This window comes from Mastigoproctus giganteus, chromosome 1, assembly GCF_048544385.1.
Source record: "Mastigoproctus giganteus isolate SK-2022 chromosome 1, ASM4854438v1, whole genome shotgun sequence".
In the NCBI taxonomy this organism is placed as follows: domain Eukaryota; kingdom Metazoa; phylum Arthropoda; class Arachnida; order Uropygi; family Thelyphonidae; genus Mastigoproctus; species Mastigoproctus giganteus.
This window is the reverse complement of record NC_143575.1, coordinates 186,827,245-186,846,872: the sequence shown is the minus strand read 5'-3', so window position 1 is coordinate 186,846,872 and position 19,628 is coordinate 186,827,245. Positions and strand designations below refer to the sequence as shown.

The 19,628-nt window shown below is 36.7% G+C and overlaps 1 protein-coding gene across 1 annotated transcript; it reads right to left on the bottom strand.

Moving 5' to 3' along the window:
• Positions 1 to 1,551: 1,551 nt before the first annotated feature.
• LOC150091370 (queuine tRNA-ribosyltransferase accessory subunit 2) lies at positions 1,552 to 2,682 on the bottom strand (the record flags this gene model as incomplete). The annotated part of the gene is made up of 1 exon (XM_090390129.1): positions 1,552 to 2,682. A coding segment is annotated over one exon (1,131 nt), but the record flags the coding sequence as incomplete, so codon positions are not given.
• Between the last annotated feature and the right edge of the window lie 16,946 nt (positions 2,683 to 19,628).

Sequence of the window (19,628 nt, the reverse complement as noted above, 5' to 3'; positions counted from 1 at the left end):
AACAATTACATTAGGGCTACCCAGTAAGTTAATACATATACCCATATATATACTGTGTCTGTAAATTGCATGTTCTCTGGTTGATTTGCCCATTTTGCTGGACAAAAAACTCTGCTATCTATGCCTGAGACAGATTAACTCAGCCACGGAGTGATTAAAACCCATTAAAGTTTGTATCATCAACGGGATTCGAATGTGGGCCTTTTCCACCCGGTATGGGGAGGACGGTGACAATACCATTGTGCTACCTGCACAGACCTGTCACAATGCAAGTGATTTACAAGGGAGTGACTGCCAATTAAGACCAGTTTCATCTGCATTGTAAACGTCACCCTTGGAAAAACGTTCTACCTCTGCCATTTTCAGAAAAGACTTTTGAAAAGCTTCTTCTCCCGGGACATCACCCAATAAAGCTTCTCCTTGAATTTAAAGCTCCCTTATACAGTGTTGAAATTTTTAATTTTTCAGCCATCCTATACTGGCTTTAAATTCAGATGGGCTTTTAAACTTTTGATTCAATTGTAAAGTTTTTTTTGCATAACTCGGGCTTGTAGAGTGCATCTGTCCAACAGATGTGCTCTTCCCGGTAGAGGTTTGTGATCTTTTGTCTCGAGGGTGGAAACCCCACCCCCCCTTTTACGTAGCAGTACTATATACAGGATCACATGTCACAATTCTGGCAGCAGCTATGTGGGGGAAAGCTTCAGGAGGCTCCAGGACTGTCTTGCGGAACATGATAGGGTCATTCACCAAGTTGACTACACACTGCAGCCGCAGAGCATTTTTGGTCAGTGCAACACGACCTCAATCCCAGTTGAAACACCAAGGTGGTTGACCAATCCCGTCACTAATATCACTGTCTGTGGTTAGAGTCACTATACATATCTAGTTGTCGCAACGTTTTAAACCCCAATAGAGGTGTACGACTACACCCAATTTTGGAGTCTGTAGTGTTACAACATGACAAACGCTGGCAGTAAGCCCATATACACACCCTGTAGCAACAACAATCACCTAATTCGTAGTAAGTGATTCAGCATTTGTGCATTTACTCTTTCACTCGACATGAGCATGCACTGCTCATTCCATTTCTAATGTTATATTTATATATTCATGTATGTATGTAATTCTCAGCCAATGAAGAAATTCATTATCTCAAAAGCCATTGTCATTAAATATACTTAGCTACTGCTTTTACTGGACGAACTGAATTAGTTCTTAACAACAAACCAACTCATTAATTTAATCCTTGGTGTTAATCAAATTATCACCAGATATTACTGATTCCCAGCACAGAAATCATTTACATTTTTTAGCCATTCATCCATTATACCAAAAGAAATTTGCCATCACTTAAAACAATTTAGGAAGTGGGACATGGAAACAAAATGGCTGGTAAGCACTGAACAATACTCATGGTTGTTACTAATATTAAGCATACACCAAATTACTGTAATTATAAAGAATAGCAAGATAGTACTGCCTAATTATTAAATTCTTATGAAATAAAGTAGCAACTCTTGTGGATATAGTGGTTTTTTTTTGTTTTTTTTACAAAATTATTGATGCACATTTATTTACAATTTTTTCCAATTTTTCAAGTGTGCCATTTTGTAAAGCAACCCTTATTGCTTCAAAGAAGGCCATATAATGATGAATATTATGAACTGCAAGCAGTACTAAGCCAAGCATTTCATTACCACGCAAAAGATGGCATATGTAAGCACGTGTAAAGTGACGGCAGGTATAACAAGAGCAACTTTCAAGGATTTTGGAAAAGTCATCTTGATATTTATCTTCACTTAATAAAATATAAAATGAAGCTGTGGCATCTTCACATGCACCTTCTTGTATACTTGACCTTTTAGTCGAAGTGAATGGAAATGTCATTGCTGCAGAATAATAATCTGTCATTAGATGGCAAAATGAAGAATCAAATATGTCTATACCACATTTTACTGCATCGATAATTACTAAAGGATGTATACTCCCATGAAATATCCTTGGTTTCTCACTTGGTAATACTCTAATAGTTTCCTCAAGAACTGGCTTTATGTTTTTGAAAGTGGGATATTTTAAAATTACGCTACCACTATTTTCAAAGCCATCAATAACAAAGCCAGCAACAGGTCGTTTTGCTGTTAGCACAGCAGACAATTTTCGTGCTTCAATGTCATAGCCACCTTGAACAGATCCAAATATCGAAGTCTGATTCAGCTTTTCACATTGAAGATGTTTGTTTATACATTCATCCAGAAGTTCTATTGACCTTTTTATTGATGTCTGAATGCGTTTTTTTGAGGATGAAAATGGTGTATCGTTATCACAAAGTGCTTGGTAACAAAACGGAGCAAATGCTTCCTGAATTTTCATGAATTCTTCAACATCTAAACTTTGTTTTCCACTATCAGCCCATAGTGCTATTCCTAACTTGCCATTATATCCATGTGGAATATTACATGTTGGATCATGAACATTAACATAAAATGGATATTCAGGCAGGCCTACAAATTTTCCAATACCTTTTCCATAGTCTGCAACAGCTTCAATGATTCCAAGAACACCTGATAATGGACACATTACAGGAACTGTTCCAATATTAAGATGTTGTAAAACATCATAAGTTAAATTGGGAACGCAGCCAGATTTAGTATACAGCACACAGAGAGGAGTTTGATATTTTTTATCATTCCAATCACTACCTAACTCAGAAATAACACCTAGCCGACTCAAAATAGGACCTTGTTTTTCAACAACAAATCTCATGATGTCTTGTTTCACCACCTGCAATAAATGGAAAATAAATCATATTCTTTTGCTGTTCCTTTTAAAGTTAAATACTAATTAAATTTTAAGCATTAAAAACAGTAATTTAGGTTTATTTTTAATGCATTAAAAATAGTAATATTTTTAATGCATTAAAAATAGTAATATTTTTAATGCATTAAAAATAAACCTTCAAGGGGGGGGGGGAACATTATGTGATAAATGTAAATGAAGAAAAAAAAAAATCTCTACACCTAGTAGTATTACCATTCCATCTGAGGCACAAACTGATACAAGTCACATGTTAAGTTGTTTGGCTGCCAAATCCCTCAAAGAAAACTGATTCAGTAAAAGCTTCAGTCGAACTGAATCAATCAAAGAAATTGATTCAGTCCTTTGTGTGTTCAAGAGCAGTAACTTTTAAACTAGAGTTCTTTCAAGGCCTGCAAGACAAAATATAGCACCATAAATCATGGCCATCTTTTGCTTTCAACTCATTGTGTGGCAGATGCTTCCATTCTGAGTGAATAGTGGCAATGTATGTAACTTGCTGACTGAGGTTTTGAGAACGTTAAGTTACATAAAAAAAAAAAAAAAAAAAGGCACAAAACACAAATATTATCAACAGAATGGGAAATGATGCAATAGTAATCATAAAATAAAAAAAATTCCCAATTACAATCCAATTCCACCTACCACTTTGTCACTCTCTTCCTCAGCCACTTTTTGGGGTTATTTATTTCAGTGATCTACAATCCTGTCTAATGGTAGATAATGTAATCCTGTTTTCTGTTACTCTAAGATTTTATAATTTTTTCCCCCAATTCAAGCAGGTCTCCTGTAAGGGTGTCTAGTTTGCAAGCTTAGCAGACTGAATTGTCATGGGCAAATACAGATAATGTTCTGATAATAAACATCTCCAGATGTAATTAATTTATAATCTCCAAATTTTTCATGAACATATGGTACCTAAAATGCAACACTTGTTATCTGATTTTTTTACAACCACTTTTCACTTCTAACCCAATCAATGATACAGATCACATACCAAAACTATACCAACCAAAGGAATACTAACGTTCACAATAACATCACTTTAATAAATATTTTTATATTTTAAAGCATTTGCAGCACAGCAAGTTCTAACATTTGAACTTGGAATAACAGTGATACTTCAATAAATCTGATTGGTATGCATCATGATCAGTAGTGCTTAAGAGAGACCTTACCTTTTGCTGTTAAATGGTAAACATTTTACATCTCAATAAATAACCATTTTATATTGGGGGGGGGGGGGAAACAACAACCACGACCACCTTTAATCTTTAAGGATCTCAAAAATCTTCCAAAAAGCCAAACTAACCAAAAGGTTAATTTCTAAAACAAATTCTTTGAAAATCTTATAATTAAAAACCTAAATAAATGAATGAATGAAATAATGCAGTTAGAAAAACCGAAACTATGATTAAAAAATCCCTAATAATAATTAAATGGAATAAAGCAATTACCTGGACCATGATTAAAGAGTTTTTGTTTTATTTATTGCCCAATGTCACTAAAAAGGTTTTGCTTTTCATTTGCACTCCAGTCAGCATATAAGTAGGTATTTTTATTTCTATAATTTTCTTTAGCCACAGAAGTGTGTAGCACTTCAAAACATTTGACCATATAAATATCAGTTTTATTAATTCTCCAAATCCAAATTCCTATCTAATGCTGTATTACGTAAAAATTCTTCAAATTAGTATTTCTGTGTTCAAAATGTCCTTTAGTAGCTTTTTTGAAAGAAGAGCTGACCCAGTCCAACACCACAGTTCTGTAAACATGATGAAATTGTTTGCACTTTTTAACCTTCTACCTCAGATTTATTTGCAAGGAACATCAACTTTGTAAATGGAATGATTTGTTGTTGGATTTCAGGAGCATCAGCAATGTAGACCATATTGTACTACAGTGCATTGCATCCTCATCAGCATGGGTTCATTGCCAAATCTGCATGTTGTGCAAGCTGAAAAATTCATGGAAAAATCCCTACTGCCCTGCCTGACATCAGCTAACTACTGTTCCAACTGAAGAGGCCTTCAGAAATTCCTACAGTCTATGACAGGACTCAAACCCAGACTTTTCCACTATATGGTCACAGAGTACCAATATATGGTTTAGAATTTTTCTCAAAATTTAAAAAAAAAAAAAATTCATCCAGCCTAACATATTAAAAGTATTTTTGGTGGGATAAACATGTTTCCACTTTCATAATTCAATTCCCAAATGTTAACTATAATTTTTAAATTTTTTGTGGTGCCAAATAGCAAATCCACTGTACTGAACTCTGATGTTGACTAACAAACCTGCCTATTTGATGTAAATTAAGGTAAGCAGGGAAGTACAACTGTAAAGGGACAATTGCAAGGTACAACTGTCAAGGGAAGAAAGCCAAGAAAACACTAAACATTATTGGCAAAGTTTAGTGTTTCCACTGCCATGAGCCACCAGACTACAATTCAGCAGAGTGGTGCATTTGTTCACTGATGGATCAAAAGTCTGAAAGCTTTTTTTACTTTATAAAGGGAATTTTTTTTTTTTTTTTTTTTTATGTGAACCCCAAACACAAGAGGTATTAGAACCTATAGTACTTAGTACCGTGCTTGGGTTGGAGATTGAGAAGACGAAAGAAGATATTTGTTGGCACTGGACTTGAACTTCTGTAGATTGTAATTTTCAGGAAATACGTATGAAGGAAGGTTGTTCCAGAAAACGGCAGTTGAATGAATAAATGAGGAAGATGAAAAGTTGGTTCTGTGGGTTTGAAGTTGGACAGTAAATGGATGTTGGCGGCACATGTTTGGACTGTTTTGAAAGAGAGAGCGGGAATTGTAGAAGCTAATTCAGAAGAACAGTGCCCATGGAAGTATCTGTAGAAGAGGCATGCAGCAGAAACAGTGCGTCTATGAGAAAGCGAGTGGAGAGACTCTGTTAGAGATGAATCATTAATTAACCTAACTGCCCTCTTCTGAATGGAATCAAGAAGCCTGAGAGAGGTTTTGGGGGCACCACCCCAGATGTGGGAACAATATTCCATGGCAGGGGGGATTTGCGATTTACACAGAGTGAGCAACTGTTTGGAAGAAAAGTAACGCCGAGAGCAAAAGAGAAAACCAAGTTTTTTAGATGCAGAGGAAGCAATATTTGTAATGTGCTTGTGCCAAGAGAGATTAGAAGTCAGGGTAATCCCCAAAAGAGATATATCCTTTTGCCTAGAAATTGGAGTGTCACTAAAGATAAGCATAGGAGCAGAAGAATCCTTTTTGCGAGATATAAGACAAGACTGAGTTTTAGAAGGGTTGAAATCAACTAAGTTGTCTTTGCCCCACTGGAGAATTACCTGAAGATCGGCATTTAAGGAATTGGTAGCAGATTTTCGAGAAGTTGAAGCTGATTGAGCAGGACAAGGTTTCTCAAAATGGAAAGTTGAATGCAATGTGCTATCATCGGCAAAACTATGGATAGGATTTCCAGTCAATGGAAGGTCATTGATATACAAGAGGAAAAGAGTGGGGGAAAGAACTGAACCTTGGGGGACACCGGCATTAGTGGAGAAGTTAGAAGACAGAGAGCCATCAACCATCACCCTCAGTGAGCAATCAGAGAGAAAACTGGATAACCAATTACTAAAAACAGTTGGCAAACCATAAGATGGAAACTTGTTTAGAAGACCTTTATGCCAAACACGATCAAAAGCCTTTGAGATGTCAAGAGCAACTACTTGTGTTTCACCGAACCTTTCCATTGAATTAGTCAATAAAAGGGTAACATAAGCCAGAATATCACCAGTGGATCGACACTGACGGAATCCATACTGGTGATCGTTGATCAGACGGAAGGTTTCTAGGTAGTTTAAGAGTTGGCGGTTAATTGATTTCTCCATTACTTTAGAAAGAGTAGAAGTAATTGCAATGGGACGATAATTGGATGGGAGGGATTTGTCACCCTTTTTAGGAACTGGCTGGATATGAGCAAATTTCCAAGCAGAAGGAAAAACACCTTTAGAATAAGAAAGTGGAATAAGAATTACAGTAGAACCTGCATAAGAAGTTTTCCAAGGGACTGGAGATTTAGAACTTATGAGGGAAAACTTCTTAGAAGGGAAAATGACCTAAGTGTGTGAAATATTAACTACAAAAATAAAAATGAATAAAAAATTAAAGATGATTTTTAAGTACTATTTCTGAATTTATAAATATTTACCCCTGCCTGTGGGAAACAATTTTAAACTGAGAATTTCTAAATGTTTAACATTCTGTTCATTAAACTCATTACCAAGTTGGAAGAATGAGCTGCTTTGGAGGCTTAACATACCTTAAAAAGTCACAATTACAATAAGGCAGAGCAACAATCCACTAAGCAATTCACAACCATCAGAACTTAAAATGCTTCACTGTGCTTCAAGTGGTCGACCTAACCAATTATGGATATCGATGAAAACAATTGCAATATGTCACTTCCATTATATCAAAATGTTTATACTAAAAAGGTTTTGCGCTGAAAGCCTCAAGACTACAGAAAATTCACTAATCGAACAAGTTAGTGCCAAGCATCTTAGTTCGTAGTAAATCATCGACTGAAGCAGGTTAAATGGCATCGTTTCTGTTATATCTCATATCGTGAATGCCTTCACAACCAGTTTCCCTGATATTGAACTACCTCTTATGTGGTAGTTCAATATCAGGGAAACTTCTTATGTGGGAATTTCTTATCCGGGTTCTACTGTAATTTTCCTTAATTCCTGTACCTCATATACAAAGGAAAATTATAAAAGTAAAGACATGCCATTGAAGGCCAAGCATAATATTTTTATATGCTAACTATACAATATTTCCATGTTGAGCTTAGATATGGCCTCTTGAGTGTGGCACTGGAAGTTACTGCCATGAATAAAGGAACAGATGATGGGTATAAACAGATTACTTTTCTTGGACTAATGTTATTAATGGAGCCCCTCAGAATTCAGTGCTGGGCCCCTTATTGTTTTCAATATTTATTAATGATATTGATGAAGGGATATCAAGCTTATTATCTAAGTTTGCTGATGATACAAAGACTTGCTGGCTTGTTGATGAGAGGAAGCAAGGCATACTATCTAAACAAGAACTAAAAATATTGGACAGTGCGATGAGAAGTGGCAACTGAAGTTTTACATACCAACTGGGTGATAGCACACTCAAGAAGACAGAGAATGAAAGAGAACAAAAGGTAATCGTACAGTCCAATACAAAGTTCTCTCTCTGAGTAGTGCAGAAAAGTGCTGCTAGGAGAGCTCAAAATTACTCTATTTCATCTATCACTGATATACAAGAATTTTGCCAGCAGGGACATGGATGATTACAGTATTCCATTGTATGAGGCAATGGTTAGGCTGCATCATGACTACAGGTGCATACAGGTCTGGAAGCCTAATTTTCGGAAGCATGTGAATCTGTTGGAACAGGTAGAAGTGTAAAAACATTAGTAAAGGTCACTGAAAGGTACTCTTACCATGAAAGATTTCATTTCTGAAAAATGAAGCATTTGAAAACTAGAGTACCTGCTAAGGAGACCTTTACTAATGTTTGGATTGAATAAACTAGATGCTCATGGCATTGTAACTCTTTCTTTAACACCCAAGGGGGTATAAACTTGAAAACACTTTGTTGCAGGATAGATATTTAGCAATTTACTTTCAGCCAGAGTGACTGATTGTTGGAATAAGCTTCCATATGGTGCTGTGAAATGGACAGTTAAAATACATTTAAGGTAGAATTAAGCAAATTATTAGCCTAATTCTATTATATTCTGTTATATATTCATTTGTTTCTTGATAAATTTATCTCTACCTTGATTGCAATTGTTTTCAAATGATTATGATAACTGGACAGGGCCACTTTCTGAAATCTTAACAAGATTTTCTTAGTTTTCACTTTCTGAAAACTAAACAAATCTTGATAACAAACAAACATGCAAATGGATCTGTTATATATTCATTTGTCTACCTTGATTGCAATTGTTTTCAAATGATATTTTTAGAATTAGCATTAGCAGTCGCAAATGATGCAAGAAAGCAAGCATATATAGCATCAGCAAAAAAAAACACCTCATCACACAACATCGTTTCAACTATTTATTCCCTCCAATAGTTTGTCTAGTTTTCCTTGAATTTATTTAAGCTATCAACTTCCACAACGGCAGATGGAAATTTGTTCCAGCAATCAACCACCTAAAGGCAAACTTCCACAAATCTATTCTGAAACCATCCTTTCTCAATTTGAATTTTTGCTGTCTCGTGTGCGGTCTGAGCAAGAGGAAGAATCACATCAACACTGAGCTTGCTCAATCCATTCAAAGCCTTAAACACCTCAATCAGATCACCTTGCAGTGGTCTCCAGATGCTAAAATTTGAAGAACTGAAACCTTTCTTGGTAAGAGTACACTTTTGTTCTGCTAACTAGTCTCATTGCCCTTCTTTGTACTCGTCCAAGCAGCTCTACATCCTCCTTAAAACTGTATGCAGTATTCAAGATGTAGCCTGACCATTGCCATGGGATAATTACATCTGTATCCCTGCTAACAAAATTCCTGTATATCACTGACAAAATGAGCTGTCCTAGCAGCCTGTCTGCATTGCTCAGAGAATCTCATATCTGACTGCACAATGAACCTCACGTATTTTTTTTTCCCCTCATTTCCCACTACCTTCAGTCTAGTACCACGCAGTTGGTAGGTTACTATGCGGTTACTGCTACCCATATGCAATACTTTGCATTTATCAGTGTTAAACTTCAGCTGCCATTTCTTTGCACATCTGCCTAATTTTTCTAGATTCTATCATTACTGTCATTAACCACCCTGCCAACCTTTGTATCACCTTAAAACTTGGACATTAAGCCTGATATGCCTTCATCAATATCATTAATAAATATAGAAAATGACAATGGGCTCAAGAAATAATTTACGGACTTTGTTGGTAAGGGTTCAGAGTCACTTTTATGAAAAATTAACAAGATTTTTTTTAGTTTTCATTTTCTGAAAACTAAACAAATCTTGATAACAAACACACATGCAAATGTATTTTATTTTTAAAATTCTGAAAAACCAGGTATGCAATGAGAAAACTATTGTTCTCACTGCATTCCTTTTTATTCAGAAGTGTCTCATATTCATAATAATCATAAAAAAATTCAAAATAAAACTGGAAGAAACAAAAGGATATAGAAGAGGCATGCAGCAAAAGCAGAACATCTATGATACAGGAAGTGGAGAGACTTTCAAAGAGATGGGCCTTTAATTAACTAAACTTCTCTCTTTTAAATAGAGTCTAGAAGCCTAAGAGGGGTTATGAAAACACTGCTACAGATGAGGTTTTTTTTAGGAGCATTGGCAACTAAGGCCATATTGCTCCAGGAATATGAGGTGGTCATTCCCTGACATTTCCGCATCCTCCGTATTTGGTGGTGACGGGCTCGAACACCGGTCCAATCAAGAAGCGTATGCTACGCACTGCTGCTCCTTCCCACCTAGCTACGGAGGAGCCCGCTACAGATGAGTAAACAATATTCCTCAAATCCATGGTAGGATGGATTTGAGATTTGTACAGAATGAGTAGTTGTTTAGAATAAAAGTAATGCCAAGAGCAAAAGTGAAAACCTAGTTCTATAGACGAAGAGAATGCAATATTTGTAAAGTGCTTATGGCAAGGGAGATTAGAAATTAGGTATTAGCAATCCCTAATAGAGATATCTGATTGTCTAGAAATCTGAATGCCATCGAAGATAAGCACAGGGGAAGAATAAGAATCATTTTTTTATGAAACATAAGACAGGCCCGAGTTTTAGGATTGAGATGAACTGAGTTATTTTTGCCCCAGTGGAAAATTATCTGGAGATCAGCAATGTAGGAATTGGTAGCAGATAACCACGTGATCATTCCGGAGTATAAACAGAAAATTTATTTATTTATTTTATATTCAAGAAGTTAAGCTGTTTGTACAGGGCAATGTTTCTCAAACCAGAAGGTGGAATGCAATGTGCTATCATCAGCAAAACTATGGAAATAACTTCCTGTCAATGGCAGAAGGTCATTAATGTATAAGAGAGAAAGAAATGAACCTTGGGGAACAGCAATGCAGGTAAGCAAGCCTCTAGCCATAATAAATCAATAAAATTTGACCCAAAGATGGATCAAAGGGTGACATGAAATTACAGACACGTTAGCTTAACTTCTGTTCCAGGAAAAACAATGAGTCACTGATTAAAGAAGTAATGCAGGACTATCTAGACAGAAATGCAATTATACTGCAGTCACAGGATGGACTAGTTAAGGGGTAATCTTGTCTGTCCATTCTGATTGCATACTATGATGCAGTAACAAAAGAAATGGATGCAAAAAATAATTTTTAAAAATAATATAGTAATAGTATTTGCCATATAGTGCAAGGAAGCCACAGGCATTTGCTGCATTGGCAAAAAAAACCAACCAAATAGATAAGTAAACACAAATTATATGCTTCCCTCCTCCTCACACAGATAAGCATCCAGTAGATCTTTGAATTTATTCAAACTGTCAGCCTCACCACCTGCGAGAGAAATTTTTATCAGCACTCTATGACTTGCTAGCTAAAATAAAACTTCCTACAATCTAATCTAAACCTCAAGCCTTGTAATTTGAATCTGACCCACAGTTCTGGAATTGTTTAGAACAGTCAGAATTCCACCTTCATTCATTTTGCTAATCCCTCAGAGCCTTGTAAACCTCAATCAGATCCCCTCTGAGGTGCCTAGTTGCCAATCTCACCATTTGAGTTGCCCATCTTTGGACTCTTTAATTTTTAATACAATATTCCATACAATTGTCATATATGGCAGGATTATGACCTCTCTATCTCTAAAGGATACGTTCAATAAATCATCCATATAATTTATTTGTGGGTTGCTATTCCCCAAGTGTAAGACCTTGCATTTAGCAGCAGTAAAATATAGCTGCCACTTCTCTGACCATCTCTGAAGTCAGTGCAAGTCATCCTGAAGGAGCAATGCTTGGCACTGATCATTACCGACTCTGCCAATGTTTACATCATACCTTCTATCCCTTTGTCGATGTCATTCATGAAAATGAGAAACAGTGGTCCAAGAACTGATCCTTGAGGGACCCCACTCCTGACATTACACCAATCTGAAGACTATCCATTAATCATGACCCTCTGCCTTCTGCTCTGCAGCCACCCAGAAACCCATCTTAGAATCTTGCCAGTAATCTCAACCTGTTCAAGCTTATAAATAAACTCTCACGAGGGACCGAGTCAAATATTTTAGTAAAATCCAAATAAACTATGTCAAAATTATTCCCTAAATCCAGCTCATGAGTAACTGTGTAAAAGTAGCCTATTAAGTTAGTTAAGCATGATATACCCTTAGCAAAGCCATTTTGTGCATCCTTCGGAATGCCATATCTATCTAAATGTCCCTGGATTGCACTTTTAATCATTGCCTCTAAGATTTTTCCCACCACTGAATAGACTAACTGGTCTATAGTTACCAACTTCACTCTTAGAACAGCTTTTATATATTGGTGATACATTGGCACTTCTCCAATCCGAAGGAATCTCCCGAGTCCAAAGATGCCCTCATAATTAACTTTAATGGTTCAATACATTCCCTCAGAACTACAGGGTACGTGCCATCAACTTTGGGAGCCTTACTTTCCTTTATGCTCAAAGTTTTTCTAATAAACAATGATCTGTAATTATGGTAATTCTAATTTCACATGGCTCAGCCTCTTCTCAGCATCAGGGCTGCCACAAGTGGGTAGGCATTGCTTATGGGCAGCAAAACTTTTTTGACACTGCTTTCTGACTGGTTAACATGTATCCATATTCAACTTTTAGGGCAGCAAATTTTATTTTGTCTACCAGTGGCACATAGGGTCGCAGTGCTACTGCTCAGCATGAAAGGTCTTTTGTCAGTAAAGGTCGATGCAAAGTACCTGTTCAATTCATCCACAACATCAGGTGGGTTGTCTAAGGCTTTCCCACACCCAGTGCACAAGGGTCCGTCTGATTAGCTTTCTTCTTTGTTGTATTGACATACACAGAAAATTCCCTTCCTCATTCTTTGCTCTCTTAGCCAATGCTTTCTCATATGCAGCCTTAGCTTCCCTGACCTTACTTGAACTTGTAAATTAACTTGTAGCTGTTGTAGGCTTCAGTACTTTTCATTGCTCTGTAACTGTCCCATGCTATCTTTTTCTATTTGACCAGTCAGCTTCACAGTCATCCATCTCGGCATCCTCCTCCTCCAATATTTTCTTAAAGGTAAGAAATTTCCTAACATTACACCAATCTGAAAGCTATCCATTAATTACAACCCTCTGTTCATGGCTTCTGTGATTTTTGCTTTAAAAGTATTCCATAATTCAAATGTATTTGCCATCCCTTGGAAATCTAGCCAGTTCACAGATGCCATACAGCACCTTAAACTGTCAACGTTCCCCCTACTTCTAAGCTAAAACCCTTGCCTTTACCTTTAACTACTGACATCTTTCTCCATCTTCCAACTGACAATTGTTCCTGTACTTTAAACCGTGATGTCACCTGATTCATTTGTAATGATCAGGTCACGGGTATTCTCACCCTAGTACTCTAACAATACCATACACTTTGATTTCAGGAAAGCTTTTGATACTGTTGCAGACAAAAGATTGCTCTATAAATTGAGCAGTATGACATAATGGAAAGTTATTGTTATGAATAAATGGATGGCTTAGTGGGAGAAGGCAGAGAATGGTTATAAATGGACAATGCTCTTCATGGACTAATATTATTAGTGGAGTACCTAAGGGTTCAGTGCTGGGCCCCTTTTTTCTATTTTTATTAATGATACTGATGAAGGTATATCAGGCTTGTTGGTTAAATTTGCAAATGATATAAAGGGTGGTTAATGACAGTAATCAAGGTAAGCTAATGCAACAAGATCTAGAAAAACTAAGTGAAAGAACTGATAAATGGCAGCTGAAGCTAACAGTGACAAATGCAATGTACTGCAGAAGGGTAGCAGTAATCCCAAATTAATATACCAACTGTGTGGCACTACACTCCGGGTAGTGGGAACAACCCATGGATAATTGTGCAGACAGATGTAAAGTTCTCTGAGCAATGCAGGCAGGTTGCCAGGTCAGCTCATGGGGTTTTGTCAATAATATACAGGAATGTTGCTAGCAGGAATAAGGAGTTGATTATCCCATTGCAAAATGGCAATGGCTAGGCCTCATCTAAAATACTACATGCAGGTCTGGATTCCTCATTTTAGGAAGGGTGTAAAGCTGCTTGAATGGCTGTAGAGAGAATGGTAACAACATCGGCAAAATGAAGGAAAAGGTGGTCTTACAAAGAAAGGCTTCAGCTCTGAAAACTGCAGTGTATGGAGACTAGGCACCTGTGAGGTGATCTGAGTTGTTGAAGGCTTTGAATGGACTGAGCAGGCTCAATGCTGATGGCTTTCTTCCTCAGACTACACGAAGGGGGCATAAATTCAAATTGAGGCAGGATGGTTGGAGGATAGATGCACAAAGGTTTGTTTTCAGCTAGTAGGTGGTTGATGGTTTGAACAACCTTCCATGTGTTGTTGTGAAGGTGACAGTTTGAACAAATTTAAGTAAGAACTAGACAAATTATTGCAGGTCATAGGCAGATGATGGCAAAAGTTTTTTTTCTTTTCTTGGCTGATGCTTTATAACCTTGCTTTCTTGCATCATATGACACTACTAATACTAACACCGCCTCATTGGTGAACTTAGATATCCAATTGCAAAAAACAGTCTGCAATCCATAAGATGGGAGCTTGTTTAGAAGACCTTTATACCAACCTCAATTAAAAGCCTTTGAAAAAACAAGGGCAACTGCTTCATCACGCCAAACTTTTCCATTGAATTTATCTAAGGTGGATAACATAAGCCAAAATATCAACACTGATGGAATCCATACTTGCAATCATGAATCAGATGGAAGGCTCCAAAACAGTTTAGGAGTTGGTGGTTAATGAATCTCTCCATTACTTTGGAAAGAGTAAAGTGCAATAGGACAATAACTGGATGGGAGGGATGTCCCTCTTTCTAGGAACTGACTGGATATGAGAAAATTTAAAAGAAATAGGAAAAACACCAGTGGAATAAGAAAGTGCAAAAAGGCAACATGGAACAGGATTAAGCTCAGAAACACAGGTGTTTAGAATAGTGGAGAAATACCACCAGGACCTGGCAGGGCCGTACAGAGCCATTTTAGTACCTGAGGCAAGAATGAAAAATTGCACTGTGCCCTCCCCTAAAATATTTAAAAAAAAAAAAAAAAAATGACTTATTTAAAATACATTTCTGATACACGTTTCAAAAAAATTAAAATTGAGGTTATAAAAATGACAACCAGCAGGGCGACAACCAAGGTGGTGCCGAGGTAGCACTGGCACACTTCCACTCTGTACAGTGGCAAAACAAAGATTTTCGTCTTGCAAAAGCAAGATGATAAACGGATTGGAATAATCAAAACATAAAATCAAAAATGTTGGTAATTATTTATTATTTCTTTTAGCACACCTTTCAGCTTTTAACCTGAGGCAAGAGCCTCATTTGCCTCACTCTTGGCATGGCTCTGGGACCTGGAGCTTTCTTTACATCAAGACTGTTCAAACCTCTGCCATCCTTTTGACAGAAGACCACAGGAGGCAATGGGTGGAGTGCATACTGGGAATGTAAGAAGTGGTTTAATAGGGTCATTAATGCAAGCGTTAGAAGAAATGTAGACTACTAGTAAGTAAGTTGGCTTTTTCTTTAGTTGAGGTGGCAGTGGGAGTACGGATGGGCAAAAGTTGCATATAGTAGCTTTGGCAAAAGACCTGAACGCTCGATTACTATTTGCACAAGACGTAAGTTTTCTACTCTTAGCCTATTCAAAACCTAGTTTGGACTGTTTAATAACTGCTTTACAATTGTTGCAAGCTTTGTGTAAGCAAAAATGAACATGGAGATATGGATGCAAGCCAACTGCAATATGAAACATTCTTATCTTGAAAAGCCTTAAATATTTATTGAAAAACTAAGGCTTAGACAAAGGAAGAGATTTTAAGGTGGGGTAAAACTCCAGAATGGTGTACCCCCCCCTCCAACATGGTGGCAAGCAAAACAGTGGGAAAGCAGTGACTGACAATTTGTAACTCCACCCACTGTCCTCCTAGGTTGATATGCATAGTGTTTCCCCCCCACTTGCCGCTGTTTTTAGATTGCAAACTCATTTTCCGATTTTAAAACAGCGGGATGGGGGATAAACACCCTATGTACGCTAAACACTCCCCTTCTCGATGACAAAACAATCAGAAAGAAAACGCCTCCACAATAATCACAGAACTTGACTGTAAATCACAGCACTGAGCAGAAGGTGCATTCACCTGTCAACCACCGCTGCCATCTTTCCCAGGGGGCGGCTCGTCCACAGGCACTACAGCACCCCCAACTATTTAAATCTAGATATACAGTGAATGGAGTTATATGAAATTATGAAGAACAATGCAACGCAATGAATATTTTTATTAAAAGGATCCGCATATAGTATGCACATCCTCTATTTCCAGTAATCATTTCAATAATAAACGAATTAAAATACTAAATCGTTTCCAACTTTGAAGTTTAATTAACCGTCGGCCTCAACTGTGCGCCAGGCAGTGACATTTTGCATTCCAGTGAATATCTGGTAGTTGGTTACCATTGGCAACCAGCATAATGGCAACTTACCATATACATTTTTTATAGGTGAAACGAATCAAAGTCACCGTAAAGCATGCAGCGCAGATTTCATCACTGACCATGATGGGTGTGTAGCCATAATGTTGGTGTCTTTTTGTTATTCGCCCAAATTCCAATTATTAAATAATCAGCGTTAAGTCATTTGACAGTGTAATTATGTGATTACAGCTTAATTTCAAATCGCCCGTGGTAGGTTGAAGTTACATTATGAGGTGACGTGTAAGTAAAACATTACTTCTACGACACATGATTTTGTGAAATTTGATTCGATCATGGCCTCCATGCTTCCCCATGAAGTAAATTGCGTGACAGTGAATAAACTTCAGCAACTTAGTTTTTCACAATTATCTCTCCAAGAAAAAAATGTGATTAAAAAAGAAGGCCACCTCACACTAGATTCAAATTTCTCGGCAGGAATAAGTAATAATAAGAAATATATTTGCAGTTTTAAAACTGAATGGTACAAAAGAAAAGTTGGCTTTGTGGTTGTGAAGTTAAAAATGCATTGTTTTGTTTTCCATGTTTACTGTTCGGAAGTGACTAACGTGGACAAAAAGTGGATTTACAAACAAACAGAATAAAATAAAACAGCAGCTTAGTGAGGCCTACAGACTTTCGATAAGCAAACATAACAAAAAAGTTACCAAGAATCATGAGGTATTATTTAAAATAATAGACTGCATTAAATTTTGTGGACAGTTTGAAATTCCTTTACATGAACATGACGAAAAAGATGATTCTAAAAATCCAGGAGTATTCAGAGGATTAATAAATTTTGCCTGTACATTAGATTCCAATTTATAGAACCATTTAGAAAGTAATGCAGCATTTAAAGGCATTTCAAAAACTATTCAGAATGATATTCTTGACTGTTTGCTGCAAATATGCTGGGAAGAAATAACAAGAGAAATTAAAGAAGCTTCTTTCATAGCTGTCATGGCTGTGACACAACAGATGTTTCAGAACATATACAAATGGTAATTGTTCTGAGATATGAACTGAATGGAGACATTTATGAGTGTTTTTGGGGTTTTTTCACTCCAGAAAACCAAACAGCAGATGGAATATCAAAGTGCATTCTAGATCAGTTAGACTTAATCCGTGAAGGAAATGCTCAAAAACTGGTTGCTCAGACATTTGTTGGCGCAAGTGTGAGGAAAGGCAAGAAAGGGAGAGTTCAGGCTAAAATAAAAGTGCACAAAAATACACATTTTATTCACTGCTATGCACACCAACTGAATCTGATGATGAGAAATGCAGCAAGTAGTACCCAAGATTCAAGAATATTCTTTTTGAACCTCACGTCGATACCAACATTTTTCTCGAGATCACCACAGCGTCTCTCTGTTCTCAGAAAGCATATGGACAGCCGTGTTGCCTGACCGTCCCCTACAAGATGGAACTTCAATATACGCACCGTGAACAGCATTTATAAATAACTTCCACGTGAAAGTTAGTTAAAGGCAGTTAAAATACATGAATATATAGGAAACTTGAAAAATGCTACTTTTTTTTTAAAAGTCAGGAATTCAATGTACTGTGAAAATCCTTCAAAAACACTCATGACTGAAGCGAAGGAAGTATGCAACTATATGAGTGTTGACATAGGTGAGAGTTATTCTTTTACAAAGCAATTAACTGCTACTAAATTGTTTAACAAAGAGAACTTTGTTATTTTCGTATGAAAATGCCCACAGAGGTACGGGAGACTACTGAGGCAGTAGCCTCCCGTACCTCTTCAATGGTCAACAGTGCATATATATATGCATATATATTAAGTGCAATAGCATCATTAATACACAGCCATTTCTGAATAAACAAAATATTTATAAAGCGGCATCGTTTTAAGTTATATCTCATATTGTGAATACCTTCACAACGAGTTGCTATGATATTGGACTACTTCGAATAAGTAACGTGAATTACTTATCACTGCCGTGTCGGCGAGTGTAGAGAGGGTGCACCGAGTACTAAATCTTAGCCAAAAAAAAAAAAAACTTTTGCGCACGAATCACATGCCGCTAATTAAAACGTGAGTTTTAATCAGCAGCGTGTGATTCTTAGTCTTTTTTAATTAACAATCACAATACTCACCAGAAATTTTAATTCCTGTTATTTCTTTCTTAAGCCGTTCAACACAAGTATTACTCTGTGCACAAAAGCATACCTCAATTGCTGAAGTTCACGTGTAGCCAAGAGCACACGTGAGTAGTACGTTACTACTCTGTGACCAAGAGTAACGACCTATGACTTCTGGAAGTAGTACTAGGGACAAATCACAGAAAAGATACAGAGTGAACTCTTGCTCAATTCATCCCAGCGCCCTCACTTTCAGAACATGAAACTGAAGCGGCGATCTGTGGCCATCAAAATTCACTGAGTAATAACGCGCATACCCAACGCTAAGTTGCTAACACGTGGTTGCTTCTGTGTCTCGATTTCTAGTGTTCGTTGAACGTAGAAATTTTGTTTTAAGTAGTCTTTTTTTTTACTATTGTTATAATTATTTGTGTATTTAACCAATAACGTGGTTGCTACCTTCTTTTGAGTTCTAGTGTTCGTTGAAGGTGGCAATTTTGTTTTACATAGCTTTTTTTTTTTTTTTTTATTATTATAATTATCTGCTGACATCGTGCACAGAAATGAGTGTTTCGTGTGCGATAAATCTGGAGTTCGATTGTACCGATTTCCGAAAGAACATTTAAGATAATTTTTCAGAATTGATAGAACCTGGAAATGTTAAAAAAAAAAAAAAAAAAACTGAATAGCTGATTAATAACTAATTCATAACTTATTACACTAATTTATATGAATAGTGTATTGATATTAATCGAAGTAATAGTTTATGAAATAATTAAATTATTCCATAAAAAAAACTTCATGAAATATGGCATAACATCTTTACTGTTTCTGAAGTCAAGTCGGCCAGAGTCTCGCTGACAAAGTGAAAGAGTTATAATCGCCCAGGTACTGTGGGGATATGGATATTTATGATTAAGATGTATTGGCATATGTTTCAGGTTATCTAGCTAGAAATATTTTAAAGA